Genomic DNA, 19,802 nt, shown 5'->3' on the forward strand with positions numbered 1-19,802 from the left:
TGATGGCTGGGCAGATCGTGATGAGGTGGTAGAAGGATTTGAGCAGGAAGCAGATGGTGGGATCACAATGAAGTTGCAAACGGAAGAAGTTCAGTCATTTAATGAGTACTTTCTGAAGCTGAGTTTGGACACCAACACAAGGAACCCGTGGTTTGCTGAGTTCTGGCAGTACCGCTTCCAGTGCCGCATTCCTGGTCATCCCCAGGAGAACCATAACTTTCAGAAAATCTGCACAGGTAAACAAAGAACCAAAAGACATTCAAATGATATCAGTATGAATATGCAAGATATCATTTGATATCTAATAAGAATATGTAAGATATGAGAAACGTTTCATATTAGACTAAATAAAATGAAGGAGAACAAGTAAATGTGATATATTTGTATAATTCTGTAAATTATATTATATAATATACATATATACGTATATTCTTGTATATGGTCAATTGAATGAAAAAGATTTGTTATTTTGCATAACTGATGTCTGTCTGATTTAATTATTCAGTTTTCAGGAAAATATTGTGTGCATGATGACATTTGACTGAATTATGTATGGTAACTCTGTATATTTCCCTCCATTTTTTCCATGTTATTATCCTCTGGTTGGCGCTTTAAAAGGTGACATAGGTAAACTGAGTTGTACCCCCTCATCTTTTGTGCTTTTCCAATAATTTTCACCTTTGCTTGTCCACATAGAAATAATATTTTTTTGTTCTATACATAATATTGTATTGTTGAGAGACAGTGCTTGAGAAAACATGCTGCTTCTCCCACAGTTAATAAAAACTTTATTTTGCATAACAATAATCAGACACATATTGTAACTGAATCACTAGAATCCTAAATATATAAGACTGTAGTAATGTCGGTTAGTTTTTGATTGCTTTAATAAGCTTAAAGTTTGTTATTGTTCTCTTCTTCTGAAAGACACTCATGGTGGTAAGTGAGAGTTGATGAGAGACATTATGATGTTATGATACCTGCACTGAAGAAGCACTTCACTATGGCAACAGACAGCACAATAGGTTGGACTGTGTTTGGCTTATTTGATTGGCAGAGCTATTCTCAGTTATGAAGATAATGTGCAGTTCAGAGAGGTACATCACATACAGTGAAGATGGGAAATTACAGAAATACATCAGTTAGTTTCATCATTATCATTTATTAAGCTGCTGACACTCAATAAACATATCCTGAACTACACTATGGGCATTGAGCTCAAAGTGTGCTATGATTTGTGCTAAGGCTGTTCTTTGTCTCACGTTTTATTGTTGTAGCCTGACCATGCACTTGGATAGGCATCAGATTGATATTGATCTTTAACTTTTGATGAGCCATATCTCGAGAAGACTTCAGTTTAGTCTAAAAGTCAAGCAAGGTCAGACTGTATGCTGCCAAAGTAAGATATCAGTCCAGCTTTTCTGTGCTGCTTGTAGGGTTGGCTTGATGGCACTGAGAGCACAAGAGAAGCTTGTTGCACAAGGAGAATATTCCGTCACAAAGTGTGTGTGAAACTGTGTGAATGCGCAAAAAAAGACAGTCACAGAGTAACGAGGTATACCCACACCATCTGCATGTGTGTAAGAGTGAAGAGTTCACTTGGATGATTTATTCACTGCAAAAAATCATTTTCTAAATCAGTATTTTTGTTTTGTTTTTCCTGTACAAATATCTAAACATCCTTTAAAGCAAAACTGGATAAATTATTAAAACTTATTTTCAGTGAATATGTGAATTTAGTTTATTTTATTCTTACCTCATTGGCACATTATTTTAATGTTTATATTTATTTTCTTGTTTTAAGCAATAATTTATGCTTAAAACAACAACAACAAAAACATTTAACTAATGGCAATGGCAGTTTTTTTTTTCCATGTGAATATATTTTGTTTTAAGGATGGCATTTTTACTGAAAAACAAGACAGTGCACAACTTCCAGAAACTGCATTTAAATGAGAATTCTATTTAATGAATCTATGATTTTATTTCTTGCCTCTGATCTCTCTTGAATGTAGCACTGGAATGGCTTTTCCATCAGCTGGCTTATGAATATGGCTTTTTTTGCAGTGGCTTGCCAGTGCTAAGATTTGAAACTTAAGTGAACGCATGTAGTTTGCCAGCCTGCCAGCAGGACTCTCCTTCCCTTTATTCACTCTTAGTGACACTCTCTAAATGTGATCATATTTTAATATTAGGGGCATACAATTATATATAACATTTAGACAAAGTGACATTCTGCCTTTAGTCAGTCTAAATTTGCAATTTTTTGGTTTATATTTTGACAGCACAGAGCCTCTGGCTGGATTCATCTAGAGTCAGAATTTTCTAATTTTTTAAATTGCAAGCAATTCCAACAGATAAACATCTCAAATCCTGGATGGATGGAGGCAGAGTGGCACAAATATGAAAACAGTTCTTACTTTAATCTCACACACTTGTTTAAAATCTTTCCCTGACAGGAAATGAGAGCTTGAAAGACAACTATGTCCAGGACAGCAAGATGGGCTTTGTGATCAATGCGATTTATGCAATGGCTCATGGCCTTCATGATATGCACAAAGAGCTGTGCCCAGACGACGTTGGCCTGTGTGAGGCGATGGATCCCATTGATGGCAGTAAGCTGCTGGACTATATACTCAAGACCTCCTTTGCCGGCGTATCTGGGGAGGAAATCTACTTTGATGTAAACGGAGACTCGCCTGGGAGGTAAATGGCAAGACTAATATGTACTAGTGCTCTGTTCCAAAACCTAGTAAGCTACCTGCCCCTTTAACTGCTAATAGTAAAGTGCTAAAATAGTTCAGAGTAAATCAAAATGGACTGTTTATCCAAAATATGTGTATTTTTATGGATGTGTATGGGTGCAACACGTTAACCCAAACATGTGCTGAAATTCTGCTGGAAAAAAAAACCTAACAAACAAACATTTAAACCAGCCTATGCTGGTTTGCTGTTCACTGCTGACCTCCCAGCCTGGCAAAGCTGGTGTTTAGCTGGTTTAACATGACGGACAGCAGGTCCTTAAGTCTAAAAAGTGCCCAAAGCCACTGTAAAACAAGCCTGTCCAGCTACCAGCTGATACCAGCTTATAACTTAGAGTAAAATTGACTGTGTAACCCAATATTTTTGTTGTGTATTTTTTATGCTTGGAGTATTATGCTGTTAGCTTAGCAACATGCTAACATCACAAACAATTGTGTGTGGAATTGCTGCCTATAGAGAGAGTTCCAAATCTGATATTTCAATGAGTTTTAGGAAGGTGTCTTAGAAGGCAGCTGTCTTAGTACAAATCCAGCTCACTAAGTTTAGGAACAGATCTAGTTTAAAGTCGTCAGTATGACAACTCATACCTGAATGGCCAGTGTGACACGAACCATTTTGAATACCCATTCTCAACTCAAGGCCCACAAGATCCACTTTCCTGAAGGGTTTAGCTCCAACCTTGATCAAACACACCTGCCTGTTATCCTGCCTTTGATATCCCACAATCCTGTGCATTCCGTTCTGTGACAGTTGAACTAAAAAATAAGATGACATCTAAAAGTTGCGATTGGTGGTCAGTTTGTGTGTAAAGCTATTTTTTTATTTTTTTATTTTTTACCAATGTTTTCTCACTTCTGACATGACCTCTGATGTCATTTCTAGAGAGAAATAATATTGCAGTAATTAAATATTTGCTTAGTTATCACCAAAGCTTGTTCTATTTGGCTGTAGATCATTAAACCGTTACGCTGCCTCAGAAGTCTGTCTGAAAAGGTACCTCCGTGCAGAATCGCTGCCTACAAAGTCATTGGCCCTGTCCCAAATGGCACACTCCGGACTTGTGGACTTCCTCAGAGTCCACACTTTGGTGACGTTTAGTGCAGACCTATAGGGCCCTTGGCGCGAGTCCACGAGGGCGCATTGAGAGGTATTTTTGGGACAGACTCGATCGTCACGCCGGAAATAACGGTCTGGTTGTTGTTGGACAGGAGAAATCACATTTTTGCACTCCGACATCTTATCTCCATGTCAACTACACAGCCTAATTTTACAGTTCTATATTTTGATATTGTGCATGCCACCTGGGCATTAGACAATAGATACATCACACTTATTTAAATGATACAGTTGTACAAAATAATGCATAATGTTCCATTTGAACTAAGAGTACAATTTTAACACATAATGAAAATGTGCATGAGTTTCAGATGAATTTACAGGTTTCAATATTAATTCTATGTTTACATATGACTCAGTAAAGCCCTGACATTCGGTTCTATTTATTTAATGAATCATAATGCGATTGTATTATTCAACGTGCTATTATTATGTTTGAGACATCAACCACTGGTCGATGACCATAATGTTTGTATAAACTGTAGGTAACAACTGGTAAAATGTACATCTAGGTCATAAAAACCGTAATATTTTCTTCTCAGCCATGTCAACAAATGATACCATGTCAGCCATTGTCCATGAGAGAAATCTCCTCCCATCCGTTGTCTGATTGGCCCTTCGCAAGGATTCCTGGGTAGTTAAAGTGTGTGGAGCCTGCATCTATGCGCGCTTCGCGGAAGACCGCTTCAAGGGTACAAAGGGGGCGCTGCTGAGCACACTTCAGAGCGTTAAAATGCTGAATGGGACGGCCTACGGACTCGTAGACTCAGCGAGCACGTGCAATTTAAGTCCACAAGACCGAAATTCCACATGAAGTGCGCCATTTGGGACAGGGCCATTGTCTGATAAGGCAGCAAGGCAGCTACCTACATTTTCGGACCCAGCCCTTGATTAGCTTGGTCAGGTGTGTTTGATTAGAGCTAAACTCAGCTGGAAAGTGGATCTCAAAGGCAATAGTTGCCCTGCCTTACTCTAAGGCAACAATTGATCATCACCCTCAGGTTAGATTTGGCAGCCTAACCAACACATGCAAAGAGGTGCATATCGGATGGTAATGGGCTTGGAGTGGAACAGATTGCCTGTCTCAAGGAGATGCTTCAGTCCTCTCCACTCCAATACCATGATGCGGTCAGCTCCTGTCACCCTGGCTATACATGAACAAAAGATGACAGCTCCACTGCTGCCAAGACTGCCACGGCTTTGTGTACATGTGTGCCTTTGCCTCATCTGTAAGATAGGGAGTGTCATTAGTATGGATGAGTGGACTGAGCACTCGGGAGGTTGTGGATTCATATCCCAGGTGGAGGATGCAAAGTTGAGAGACTTGAATGTGTGAACATGGTAAAAGTGTGAACTCTGCCTCTTGCTAGTCCCGAGGCTTCAGCAACACTGAGCTACTTATTATGGAAGACTTGCTCTTTTTCTTTCTCTTTTTTTATCTACCCATCATTGCCTCTCTGACTTTTTCTTCTATCTAAGGTATGACATTATGAATCTACAGTATGTGGAGGAGATTGGCCGCTTTGATTACATTAAGGTGGGGTCGTGGCATGAAGGTCTCCTAAGCATCAGTGATTACAAACTCATGACGAACCGCACTGAGATGGTCCGATCTGTCTGCAGCGACCCATGCTCCAAGGGACAGATCAAGGTGTGTATGTGCCATAATTATGTATGCATAGTACATCATTTCTCCAGATGAAAGCACTTTAAAGCTGAAGTGTGCAGTTTTTGTTTGTTAAAATACTTTCTAAGATTCTACTTCCCTGAGTGTGTTGCTTCCCTGAGCTATCAAAACATTGTTCTGCTTGTTTGGGCTTCCCTCACCCAGCCCAATGCAACAAGATTAGTTCAACCCAATTTCGTGAGTTAGGGGCGGGACCATCCGTTTGATTGTCCAATGACAGGGGATGGAAACAATCCTTATACAGTAATGACATATTTCATATTTATGGTTTCCAGTTTAACCTTGTCAATTTACACATCTGGGGTAAGACTTTGCAGTAAGGTTGTACACTGCAAAAACTTTTTTTGATTTTGTATAATTTTCCAGTTAAAAAAATCCAAAAATATTTGACATCAAATTTACTTGTGAAGCAACACTATGATACTTGTGTTAATGAATATCTTACATTTTAGTTTTTTTTTAAGTCTTCAGTCTCAATATTTCATGCAAGTAAATCAAGAAAATGTATAATTTATATCATACAATCCATTTATATAAAATAAATAACTAAAATATACATAATAATAATAAAGTAAATGTAATAATTAACATGAACTATCAATGAGCTAATATTTTTGCGGCATTTATTATTTTAGACTAATGTTACTTTCTATATATACTAATACCAATATACTGTAAATAAAAGTTTCCATTGTTAGTTAGTGCGAGATCAATGAAGTTTTAACTTGAATTTTTAACACTGTGTAAGAGCTCCTGTTTTCTGATTGTAGGTTATCCGTAAAGGTGAAGTGAGTTGCTGCTGGATCTGCACTACATGTAAAGATAATGAATACGTTCAGGATGAGTTCACCTGCAAAGCTTGTGACCTGGGCTGGTGGCCTGATGACGAACTGGCAGGTAAGAGACTTTGTTTACATATTATTCACTCTCCCAGTTATCCACACATCTATTAAAATAGCTCTTTATTCAAATACTTAGACCACTATTTCATTGAGAATAGCTCAAACTCAAAAATATTAATTTGCTGTATTTTGGCAACGTTTATGACTTTAGATTCTGTTCAGCCCATTTACCCTGCCGGCTCTTTTGCTATCACTCCTCTCTATGCCCTTCGCATCCTACTTACCCAACACCAACACTTTCTCTCCCTCTGGGCTGTGAGCCGCGCGTTATTTTGACAGCTCTTTGCAGCAGCGAGCAGAGCTGGATAACGTTGAGGTTGGAATCCCATTAGTACCCAACAGCCGTGTGTCAGGCTCAACAGTTTCACCACGGAACCTGAGCAGCAACAGGGAATTCTGATTACCAGAGAGACAGACTGATCTGAGATCGAGAAAAAGCTCTGTCATAGTGAATGAGAAAGAGAGGCCCTTCAGAGATGTATAGAAAGCTCTGTCATAGAGAATGAGAGCATTAAGAATGCACACAGAAAAAGTGGGGCATATGCTTAAGGGTCGATGACACTCTTCTATTAATTTATTCAAAAATATATTAAAAAAGTAATTACTGTTACATTACCGTTTTTTTATGTGTCTTAAAGAAATCTAAGGCTGCATTTATTTAATAAAAAACAGTAATATTGTGAAATATTACTACAATTTAAAACAACTTTATAAAAAAATATATTGTACAAAATTCGATTTGAATATTTTAAGATGTAATTTATTTCTGTGATGTGAAAGCAATATTTTCAGTAGCCATTACTGCAAATTTCCGTGTCAAACGATGCTTCACATTCTAATATGCTGATTTGGTGCTAGTTGTGCTCCGTAATATTTTTGTGGAAACCGTGATATATATATTTTTCAGGATTCATTGATGAAAAGAATGTTACAAAAAAATTCTATTTCAAACAAATACTGTTAATTTTAACAATGTAAAAGTATTCACTGTTACTTTCGATCAATTTCAATGCATCTTTGCTGAATAAAAGAATCCATTTATTTTAAAGAAATCTTACTGACCCCAAACTTTTGAAAGGTAGTGTACATATATAACTTGAATAGACCTCTTCTATAAAGAGCATGTTTTCATTTTTAACTGTCCTGATATAAAAAGCCATTAAAATAATAGATGAAAAAATATATAAAAAACAGTCATTTTAAATTAATAACAATGAAACTTTTCTTGAAAGTCACATCTGAGTTTTACCATATGAAACCAACACAGATTTTTTAAAGATTTGTCCATTTTCTTTATAATTTATCCAATGTTATTATAACATCAAACTCACACGCATAGTAAATAAACCACATGTTAGCGATTCATTCTTAACCAAGAAGATTGGCAGATCCAGAAGTCCAATTCGTTGTGTCTCGTTGTCCTGTTCTTCATTTATTTTCCACCCATCGTGACTTCCTATCTGCTTGCTTTATTCCAGAATGCAAGCCTCTCCCGCTCAAATACCTAGAGTGGAGCAGCGTGGAGTCCATCATCGCAGTGGTGTTCTCCTGCCTCGGCATCCTGGTAACGCTGTTCGTCACCTTCATCTTCATCCAGTACCGTGACACGCCGGTGGTGAAGTCCTCCAGCCGCGAGCTCTGCTATATCATCCTGGCGGGTATCTTCCTTGGCTACATCTGCCCCTTCACACTCATCGCACGTCCCACTGTGTTCTCCTGCTACCTGCAGCGCCTCCTGGTGGGCTTGTCGTCCTCCATGTGCTACTCCGCCCTCGTAACCAAGACCAACCGCATTGCACGCATCCTAGCCGGCAGCAAGAAGAAAATCTGCACGCGCAAGCCCCGATTCATGAGTGCCTGGGCCCAGCTGGTCATCGCCTTCATCCTGATCAGTCTCCAGCTGGCTGTGGAGATCACGCTGATCGTGCTGGAACCCCCCGAGCCGGTGAAAAGCTACCCCAGCATCAGGGAGGTGTTCCTCATCTGTAACACAAGTAACGTGGGCGTAGTGGCTCCGCTGGGTTACAATGGCCTGCTCATCATGAGCTGCACATACTACGCCTTCAAGACCCGCAACGTGCCGGCCAACTTTAACGAGGCCAAGTACATCGCGTTCACCATGTACACCACCTGCATCATCTGGCTGGCCTTTGTTCCCATCTACTTCGGCTCCAACTACAAGATCATCACCACCTCTTTCTCTGTCAGTCTCAGTGTTACCGTAGCACTGGGCTGCATGTTCACACCCAAGATGTACATCATCATCTCCAAGCCTGAGCGCAACGTGCGCAGCGCCTTCACGACCTCAGACGTGGTTCGTATGCACGTGGGCGATGGGAAGCCAGCTCCCTGCCAGAGCAACAGCATCTTCAACATGTTTCGCAAGAAGAAGAACAACAACAATGCGACCGGCAGCACCAAGTGAGTGACACCTAATAATAGGTTTGAGTCACATTTCTGAAATATCAGCTAAATGCACATACAGGCTATGAAACGTATGGAAATAAAATAATAGTATTTCTTTCTCAGTAGCACACCAACAAGTTGGACTGCAGTGATAGCACTGAAAGTGTTCTTTCTAGCATGTGTGTGTATTTGAGTTGTCTCTCCCATGTTTTTCTACCTGCTGCAAACCAAGAGTATGTACGTAGCATTTGGCTAGGGACTGACACTATCCGGTCGTCCTCTATCTGTGCTGAATCCTCTTCCAAAAAACATAACCTAATTTTCATCAAACTACCCATTTACTTAGTCCCTCTCTCTCCTCCTCAGTATTAACCCACTTCACAGTGTGCCTCCTCCCCCCATGTCAAACCTTCTCCTGACTAAAAATTTAACCCAGTTCTCTGAGGCTGTATCTGCCATATCCTATTCCCTTCTAATGCCCCGTTCATGCTGACAATGATTTTATCACTGGAGGTTGCTGTAATGTTTTGTGCTAGTTGACATTGTGCTAGTTGACATTCCTCGATGCCCCAAAGTGAATGGTGGGCTTTAGAAAATCTAATCACAAATTAGATGTATTTCTAACAAAAATCTTATTTTATTTTGACATGGAATCTTGTCGAGTCGCTGCTCATTTGCATAAACATACATTTTTCTTAACGTTGACGGATCACTTGGTTATCGCCACATTAAGTCGATGCTCATTTGCACAAACCTTAATGTTTGTATAAACTTTCCTTTGATTGGTAGTTGCTGGTAACTGCATTGAGTCGCCGCTCAATTGCATAGACTCAAATGTTTCTCTAAATTGACACATCACTGACTGCACACACCCACATTGCATCGCCAGAGTCTATTCACTCTCATTGAAAAAGAGTGACTTCCAGTTTGGTGCTGCAAATCACTGTCTGTGTGAACGCCCCTTGATTCTGATGCAGCTTTCAGCTCTGAGGCCTCTCTGTCCGGTTAACTTAATTACACTAAGAGCGGACAGCGAATGCCACGTTGATCTGAAACTGAGGGGAATTCCATGAAACCCTTATTCATGCTGCATGACGTTCAGTTTAAGCAGAGCAGTGCAGTGAAGGGATGGCAGAGAATGAGCCATCGTGGCTTCCATAATGCTCTGTAAGCAGGTCATTATGAGCATATGCAATTAGCATGTTTGAGGGAGGTCTCTGTCAGCGACTTCATGAATTAACAATGTTGAGTAACGCATCGTGTGCTAACCCTAATCATGAGTTTTATGGCTGATAATTGTATCAATTGTGTATGAATGATGACATGCATAATGATCATTTTTCTGTCATGTTCTTCTCTGTCTCTGTGTCGCATTCTGGTGTTTCTCCATGGGAATAACATTGGGTCTCTGTTTCATTCATAGTCCTAATGGAAAGTCTGTGTCATGGTCTGAATCAGGTGCCAGACCCCAGGGGAGGGGGTCGAGTGTGTTCCACAGACTGTCTGTGCATGTGAGGAGGCAAGCGGTCGGCCAGAGTCAGATGGCGGTCATACGACCCCTAACTAATGCCTCACAACCCCCCCAGTCTGAATATGATGCTGGTCTCAACACCCCCCCCAATGGCTCTCACCCCGAAGACAAGGAACTCTACAATCTCAACGAGGGGCACGATGTGGGTCCCCAACATCCAACAACCCAGGAGGGAGTGGTACAACCTTCCTATTCCCCCCCTAATTTAATAGACCACAACACTGATTGTCCTCAAGGGGGGCCGGTGGACACTCTGAGCTCTACAGTTCCTAATTTTGAGCAATTTGTAATTGGCACGGGCAACAAGTCAAGCCCCATCGACTATAAATTGTCCACCAATCAGCTGCCTCTTCCCTTGCAGGGAGAGGCGTTCCCTGTGGAAGGTTCTGAAATGGAAGCTCTTGACCTCATTCAGGGGTTTCTGTGTGAGAGTGCCACACAAGAGGAGGAGGAGGAAGAGGAAGGTGTGGAGGAAGAGTTGGCACAGAGTAAGCTGACTCTGCTCACTCCACCTTCCCCCTTCAGGGATTCGCTTCAGTCAGGGGAGTCCATTCCCGGATCCCCCGGCTCTGATAACAACCCTCCCTTTTCCATAAATATGAACTACACCCCAAAACAAAGCTCTTTTACGCTGTAAAAGCACACGCTCAGGACGCCGCTGTTTATTAATCGATCACTGCAGGATATAATTTGCTTGCTTACTCAGCTATCTTTGCAAGTCTTTGTCAAAATGTTTCAGAAAAGCAAGAAGGACCATAACATTAACAAGTGGGACATCCTGTTGGGAATATTTTTTTCTGAGGCAGCGCTGGCAGCATCCGTTTTCCAAAATGCTGCAGAAAGTTGGAGTGCCAAATATTATTGTGTTGCTGTGCCCGAAATCCGCTGGCAAATGACATCACAACAGTCCAGGAGTGATAATGCTAGCTTGCTGCTTTACTAGTACACTCTTAGCAGGATGAGACACACTTTCTGGGATTTTGTGCTTTTGAACAATGTAGCTGGACTTGGTTCTGATTAAAAAGTTTACTTACTATTACTAACAAAAAGTCAATGATGGAAAAATGAGGGTTTGTGGATGTAGACAGCACTGAGACATAAGTACAACACACACATCTAGTAACAGGCTGCTGTGTGGTTTTAGTATCTGATTTCCATTTTTAAACAGTTTTCAGTAACTGTGGACAAGTCAGAGTGAAACAATGAAACCATGTGTGCACAATAACCCTCACTTGGATGAGTAAATATGGAGTTTCCTAGCTAAGGTATTTTCCAATTTCCTTGTGGCTCCCAAATGTAAGTTTCAGTGCTTTTTGCTTAGAGTCAAAGGCAAGAATGCTGATTGTAATGTTAGGTATAGAATACTTTTTAGCTTAAATGTGGAGCCAAGGTAAATAAAAGAAACTGTGTCATGTGTGAACTCATCCTTGAAAATGGGAGCAATGTTTTCAAACATTTGTATACTGTTCTGCCATCTATCGTTTTCCACACAGATGGTGTCTTTGTATTTCTGCTATATGTTTCTATGATTAGAATGTGAGATATTTGTAAGTTTTAAAAACGATGTCTTATAACTTGCTCTTTGTGATAAAGGAACGTATATGGTGGCACTGAAGCTGGAGTAACTTTTCAACAACTTTTACAAACTTTTAAATGTTCCATTTTTAAAATGTATCTATGAGTAGTTGCTTCTAGTGGTAACTTGTAGCATTTACTGCCAATTTTGCGTAGGATTATCACATGAATTTGCGACTGTAACGCTTTAAGTTTAACAGGACTATTAGGATGCAACTCTCAAAAGAACAATATTCTTGAATATCTTACATATTGTAAATGTTAAAATGGATTGTAATATTAGGTATTTTAGTGTAAGTTGTTTGGGAACAGAATAATTTGCTCAATGTAATTGACAGATCACCTGTTTACATGGTTAAATGAGGGAAATGCTCTTTTTGCCAGGACAAATCATGCTGTAAAATAAATATTTTATATCTAATGCTGTCTTTAGTTTATTCACCAACTTTTCAGTGTAAGACAGAGCTTGGTGCTTATATGGATTCAGAATGAAATGCACTTTGTTTTATGAATTGCAAATACAAGTGGATATTTGAATACACTATTTAAAGGGGTGGTATAATGCCCTTTTCACAAGATGTAAAATAAGTCTCTGATGTCCCCTGAGTGTGTATGTGAAGTTTTAGCTCAAAACACCACACAGATATTTTTATATAGCATGTTAAAATTGTCACTTTTTGAGGGTGAGCAAAAACGCACTGTTTTTGTGTCTGTCCTTTTAAATGTAAATGAGCTGCTGCTCCCGGCACAGGGGGCTGAGCTTCAACAGTTTGTGTCCTTTTACCTCACACAGACATGCACTGAAAATTTCAATGTTTATGTTCAACAATAATGGAGAGACTCGAGAAGAAGTGACAACATGTAGAATGCAACAGGACATTTCTGAATGGTTAGTTTATGAATTTATGTAGTTTATGTGTAGTAGCCTATCTTCTAGTCATTGATTAGCATATTCTGTCATGATAATCTATAAATCGCGTTATAAGCTATAAGTCCTTAAATAACAATTTCTTTAAAAGCAAATATCTTCCTTTGCTTTGAACGTTGTAACTTTGCAGATGATGTTTATGCTCAAACAGCAACATTACACAGTAACTAAAGTTAGAAAAGTGAAATCATAATCAACCACCCCTTTAAGAATTGAGGATCAGTTTAGTATCCATTTAGTTATATTATGACATGGTATCGTTATCTTTAATATCTCTGAAATTGGATTTTAATGTGTTCTTTATTTCATAAGGCAACATTTTCTAACCCCACATGCTGTGTATTTAATGCAGTCTAAATGGAACATCAGGTTTTTATTTATATTGTTCATTTATGTCTGCTTTTGATCACACCAAATGTGATGTTACGAAATCTTTACAGTCGAGAACTGCACGTTAAAATCCAACCACTTTTTTTCAACTTCCACGACTCACCTGACTGCAGCACATGAGTGTGCGTGTTCTTTATTTCTTTGACCCTAAAACCCAAGCGGATGAAAAGCAAAGCAATCCAATCGAGGCGTGATATTTCCGGGTCCTATGACTTATCAGGTGGTTGTCCGGTGGGAGGAGAGGGAGTGTGTGCTTTCTGTTTGAATACTTTCCTTAGCCTACTCTAGTCCCCGAACCAAAAGCACTTCTCCAAACTGTCTGAGGGAGTAGAGGGGAAGTGGTTGTTCAAAGTTGCCAAAACTTTCCTCTCTCATAACTGACATTTGGCAGCATGGCAGGCGGATCTGTGTCGGAGTGTAAAGAGTACTTGTTTAAAGTTTTGGTGATCGGGGAACTTGGTGTGGGTAAGACGAGCATCATCAAGCGATACGTGCATCAACTCTTCTCGCAACACTACAGAGCGACCATAGGCGTGGATTTTGCACTCAAAGTCCTTCACTGGGACAGCAAAACACTAGTGCGGTTACAGCTGTGGGACATCGCAGGTAAGTAAGACTTTTAAACGCAAATGTCTTAAACTAACTTTTTATTTAGCCTAATAGATTTATTTATTTAACCAGATGCCGTTTAAAAGTGCTTTGTATGACCACCCTTATAATAATAAGTTTAGCCTAGTTGTCTCGACATTAAATAAGCCTTCAAGCGTATGACTCTTGACGTAATGCTGAGCTTGGGAGACTAATGATGGAAAGTCCGACTCCATTCCGAGATTCGGTTCTTTTGAACCGTTCGTTTCAAAGAATCGTAATCGTACACAGATTGAACTTTTAATGACAGTATGACGTAGGCCTATTGCGTAATCGCGTGGTCCACTCATAGGGCTGATAGCACTACATGCATGCAATAAACTAGTCTGTTCCAATAAATCTGATAAATAATAAAGTCAATAGCACATGTTTGCTAATTACATTTCGTTGAAGTTTTATTTAAAAGATAGCCTACTTGTGCAATTTCATGTCTCATTAGGCTACGTAGGAATTTAACCTAAATAATTTGCAGCCAACTCAGCGTTTTACATGCCTTGGTTGAATGAGTTAAATTAAACCTTTCTTTTCTATGCGAAATGATTACAACTGTCAGTTAGTTTTACTCCAAATGTACACACTCATAAAAAAGCCCAAAGATCTGTATCTCTGCTAAATGCATTTATTATGTTTGTGATGCGGGCGCCCTTTATCTTTTGTTTGTTTCTTTTTTTTTCTTTTTCTTTTTTTTCAAATTATTGTTGTTTCAAGTTATAGGCCTACTTACCAAATGTGAAAATGTGTAAAAGAAATGTGTCAAGAACTTGATATCAAATTCTGTAATTTTGAAAATTCAATAAAAAAAAAAAAAAAAAAAAAGTACACTCATAGTTTTCTCGAATCATTACGATTCGTGCGTGTTCGATAGATGTTCTCCGTTCAGTATCGTTATGTGAACCGGTTCAATTGTATCATTGAAAAGATCCGACTCGAAACGATTCGGTCATCGCTTGAGACACTGATACTATTTATGCTCACGGTTACAATACGCATCCCAACGCTACTGTAAGTGAAACATTGGATAACCTTTGGCAATATGACCGTTGAATAAACGCCAAAATTCTGTTTGGAAAGAAGGCGCTAAACTTTCTGAAAGCCCCGGATAAGTGCGAGCTCTAGCTTAGGCTGTGACCACGTTTGAGTAGCGAACATAATTACTAACGCAATGTAGGTCATGTTGTGAGACTAGAGAGAAGGGAGGGGAGTGATATGCTTCATACCATTATTGTGTGTCTCAAACCCTACTGCCTGCCACATGATCCGGACAGGAACGTGCCTAAAAATGTTGAGGAGGAGCGATATGTACGTGACTTCACTAACCCGCATAATGCGTTATCCTATTCTGTGGCAAAACAGTCCCACAGTAGGCTACCAGTGTTGTGTAACCTAGCATGCTTTGCTGAAAAGGGAAGTGAAATCACGTATCAACCGCCGAAAGCTTAACGTGACGTTGTGGAATGCAAGCAATTCATAAAATAATCTTTCTTTCTTTCTTTCTTTCTTTTTTATGACATGACAGATAATTTGGGAGAATAGTGTAACTACTTGATTTCAGTTACTTATAAAATCACTTTCGTCAGGGGAAAAAACAACAACAGCTCTTCTAAAGCTGCTCATGACCTTTAGAGTGTTTATTGAACCTTTCATATGAAGTTTGCATGTTTTATATCGTAGACCTTTTATGGTCTATAAAATATGATTTAGTGAGAATATGGAGCTCCCACTTGAGGAAGAAAAAACATCATTTTTATTTATAGTCCCAACTCCCAAGCTTCAATTTTGTGCAGATATTGTGTTTTTATTAATCTTTTTTTATTATTAAATAAATAAATGTAATTAAAATAAATAACAGGCTACCTTTATAAAATGCATATATCTGTTTTCACATATACATCCCAATAATATGTCTTAGTAAGATGATATTAAATGCTTGGTTAGCTCTGTTGTTTTAATTTGGTGGAAGTCATGTTGAAGATTGTGTACAACAGGTTTTTCAGCAAAGTTTAGAGTCCAGCTAATTTAGAGGCCTTAGGTATTCAGGCTTTATAGGGTTAATTTATATGCTTCAGAATGACTCAGCATTTTCACACTAAAGTGCTCCTGAGACATTGGAGAGCTGGAAGGTGAGCTGTCTGTAATCTGTTCACACTCTCTCTCTTCCTATTAGAGGAAGACCCACACTGCAATATCTATATTTCCCCAATGACAGATTATGCCTTTCCACTGCAGTATTCCTCGAGCACAATAGGACCATGGAGGCATGTTTAATTCAATATACTGTACTAACGGTCCACAGCAAACAAATGGACAACTGCAGTTTTCAATTTGATTTCAGTGTCATGTGCGTCAGCATCCTGTGAAATTGAATTGGAGGATTTGTTAGGCTGGGATGGTTTATGTGCATTTATGTCTACAAGTCTACATATAACGAGATGGGCATAAACAACTTTATCGCTTATCTGCTTTGCACCTTAAACTCTGCACTCTAGCATGACACATGTATTTTCAGATTGTTTGAGATTTACCTGAATAACTTTTGTTAAAATATATCTCTGATGTTCTGAGGTGCTCTTTGTATCCACGTTTGGGATGTCATGAATGTGAGTCTGATAACTTATATAGGCTATTATATATTGTTACTGGGACACACAATGCAGAGCCAAAACATCTGATCTTGGTTACACCTGAGACATTGAAAAGATTACGTGTTATGTGTTGAATTGATTGAATAGTTAAATTTAGGGTACGTTTACATGACAACGATATGCTTAAAATGGAGAAGTTTTTCCTTTGAGTTATCCGCGTACAGACGACACCATTGTCAAACGATTCCCATTGACACGGATAAAAACGCTGTATTCTGCTGCCAGGCCATTAGATGGCTACCCTGGTAATCCAGAGTTCTCGCGAGAGCACAAGTTGAATTTGCTCAGCGAGTTACTCTGGTGTCGATTAATGATGCTCATTAAATATGCCCCTCGATCTGAGCTGCACCAATCACATCGGGTTATCTGATATAGGCGGGGCAGAGGCGAGCTAAACAGAAGACGACAGTGCTGTGACGTCGAAGTCATTAGTAAACATTGCAAGATGGCTATGGATGAACACCAGTTGTTTGAAACGACTTTGGCCGCTACAATGAACGAGTTAGACTTGGCTTTTTATCTAAAACAGGAACAGAAGACGCCGCTCGAATCGTTCCTTTGCAAGAAGGACGTTTTTGCTGTTTTGCCGACCGGATACGGTAAGAGTCTAATCTACCAGTTAGCTCCGCTGGTAGCTAAGCGTATGGGGTTTATTATTGTGATTGGTCGTAGTGTTATCCAATTGTGTGCAGTGAGATTTTCAAATGCATGCTTGGTGCCGCCCCTCGAGCTGGCCGATTTTCAGTAGTCGACGCCAGACCATTAATCTTTTAGATTTAGGTCTGGATTTCCAGGCTATTAGATGGCGATAAAACACTATACTGTAGATTTAACATGTATTTTTGTTGTTAACATGGAACCCGTTTTCAAAAGTTTGCATTTTCAGGCACCCAAAACACAGATGTCAAGTAGGGCCTAACCGAACGGCCAAAACACAAAAGTTTTACGGTTTTAGTTGAAAACGGTGTCGTGTAAACAGCCCCTTAGGGGCTTTTTGGGTGCCTGAAAATGTAAAGTTTTGAAAACGGGGTTCAAAGTGCAAGTTTTTGAAAACGGTCTTTGCGTGAACAACAAAAACGCATATCACTGAAGACTATGACATCATGCACATGTGTATTACGTGTTCAGTCTATAGTGTTTCATCGCCATCTAATGGCCTGGCAGCAGAATACAGGGTTTTTAGTTGTTTTCGTGGACCTGTTTGAATGGGGATCGTTTTGACAATGGTGTTACCTACAAGAGAAAAACTCAAAGGAAAACTTCTACATTTTAAACATATCGCTGTCGTGTAAATGTAGTATTATGAAACTGAGCAAAAGTTTTGAAGTTTCATTTATCTTTAAAGTGTACATATTTAATTGTCCATATTTATCCAAGCTGGCTAGATCGCCTTCTGGGATCTCCTCTGAGGTTTGTTTAACTTGTTGTCTTAGAATTTCAGGCAAATAAATTGAAAGACATTGTAAACGGCTCCTTCACACAGAACAGAGACGCGGTCAGTGGAATGGGGAAAAAATGCAAGGATATTGGGACGTGTTTTTTAAAAGCTGAACTGATTTTAACTTGAGCGCCGTGTTTCTAGAATGCCGTGACATGCACCAGACGCTACAAAAGACGCAAGCGCAACGGTTATACACTTCCATCTAGCGCATGTTTACATAGAAAAACAATGGTAAAGTAGGAGTGGAAAAACATGTTGTGTGAACTAAGGCTTTTTTTTATTAAAAATGATAGCTCATATGAGGAAGTTTCAAAGAAAAATTTATTGTGAAATTATCTGGACATTCCAGTTGTTTACTAAGCATTTGGACATTTTGAGAACAAATTCAAAAGGCAATTATGAACAAATAGTAGTGGTGGTGGTGGGGGGGGGGGGGGGTTCTTTTACAAGAACACGAGTTCTTTTACAGGAAGAGCTGAATTCATGAGATTAGGTATATTGTATGTCAAATAAAAATATATGTATTGCAAATTTTTCCAAATTTTGGTTTTAGCCTTTGAAAAGCTGTTTTTTGGGGATTGAGTGGCAGTTTCATCAACTGTGGATTGTCCTTCATTTACACCCCAGTGTTCCTTCAAAAGAGATTTTTTTTGTTCCCATCTTCCTTCATTGCTTTCTCACTCAGCCTTTTATTCTCTCACTGCAGCCATGGTTGTCACAGGGAGCTGCAAGGACAACGTCAGTGATGTGTGAATTACACAGGTTGCATTCTTTCAGTCTGTATGTGGGTGCATGTTTGAATGTGTCTGGAGAACAGCTGGAATATATACGGTAGGGTACTGTGGCGCACAAGGATGTGGGATTAAAAACACAGGCGTTCGATTGTTCACTGTGACATCCTGGCCCAGTTCCCGAAGCCAGTCCAGACCTGTATCATCCTGGATAAAGTTGATCAAAGTCTGTCCCATTTACGCATATACTTCTACACTGCTAATTTACCCTGTTAATCATGCACATAATTGGTATCTCAGTGGTACTAATCAAGTACGCTGCTTTTCCATACCCACACCGAGTAGCGATTACGATAATGACCCTGAATTGGATGACTGTAATCAAGGCCTTCTGCAAATACGTATGTGTCGGACCCTGACTGAAGCCAGGGGCTCACCCGCCTACCTTGGCCCAGAATAGCAGTGCTGCACTGAGGCTGTCTGAAAGGGACATGCTTATTACAGACAAGGAGTTTTAAAGAAAAGTCTTAACCTTGTGCCAGGGATTGGGATGACATGTTAGAAAAGCAGTGTGTTTCATTAATTCATGTCTGACTGACATTACAAGCCTCATCCATCCATCCATCCATCCATCCATCCATCCATCCACATCCATCCATCCATCCATCCACATTCTTCCATCCATCCATCCATCCATCCATCCATCCATCCATCCATCCATTCATTCATTCATCCATCCACATCCATCCATCCATCCATCCATCCATCCATCCATCCATCCATCCACATTCTTCCATCCATCCATCCATCCATTCATTCATTCATCCATCCACATCCATCCATCCATCCATCCATCCATCCATCCATCTATCCATCCATCCATCCATCCATCCGACCATCCATCCGACCTATGTATCGGCAATAGAGACGGGCCAATCAACGTACAGCGCTTAACTGCTAAACTAACTAAATACTCAAGCTTTTCTAAATGGCTCAAATTAGTGTGAATCACAGTTAAATTGCTCGCTGTCAGTATTGGGTG

General features: G+C 39.6%; 2 protein-coding genes and 1 long non-coding RNA gene across 5 annotated transcripts in view; 2 read left to right on the forward strand and 1 right to left on the reverse strand.

The window, feature by feature from the left end:
- Positions 1 to 12,401, forward strand: part of grm1a (glutamate receptor, metabotropic 1a) — a 29,424-nt gene extending 17,023 nt beyond the window's left edge. For 2 of the 3 annotated variants that reach the window (XM_084090910.1, XM_084090911.1), the window contains exons 4-9: positions 1 to 236; positions 2,460 to 2,706; positions 5,359 to 5,530; positions 6,337 to 6,463; positions 7,947 to 8,889; positions 10,298 to 12,401. In XM_084090910.1, coding sequence (XP_083947036.1) covers positions 1 to 236; positions 2,460 to 2,706; positions 5,359 to 5,530; positions 6,337 to 6,463; positions 7,947 to 8,889; positions 10,298 to 11,042 — 2,470 coding nt within the window. In that variant the 3' untranslated portion in view covers positions 11,043 to 12,401. The remainder of the gene's footprint in view (positions 237 to 2,459; positions 2,707 to 5,358; positions 5,531 to 6,336; positions 6,464 to 7,946; positions 8,890 to 10,297) is intronic. The other variant, XM_084090912.1, reaches the window with a different exon arrangement.
- Positions 101 to 13,500, reverse strand: LOC311068453. The gene is made up of 3 exons (XR_014603384.1): positions 13,402 to 13,500; positions 6,693 to 6,844; positions 101 to 228 (listed from the first exon to the last, which is right to left on the reverse strand). It is a non-coding gene; the product is annotated as an uncharacterized lncRNA (long non-coding RNA).
- Positions 13,464 to 19,802, forward strand: part of rab32a (RAB32a, member RAS oncogene family) — a 19,961-nt gene continuing 13,622 nt past the window's right edge. The window contains exon 1 of the mRNA XM_084090913.1: positions 13,464 to 13,904. Coding sequence (XP_083947039.1) covers positions 13,691 to 13,904 — 214 coding nt within the window. The 5' untranslated portion in view covers positions 13,464 to 13,690. The remainder of the gene's footprint in view (positions 13,905 to 19,802) is intronic.

Source organism: Abramis brama (genome assembly GCF_963993115.1).
Source record: "Abramis brama genome assembly, chromosome: 18".
Classification (NCBI taxonomy): Eukaryota; Metazoa; Chordata; class Actinopteri; order Cypriniformes; family Leuciscidae; genus Abramis; species Abramis brama.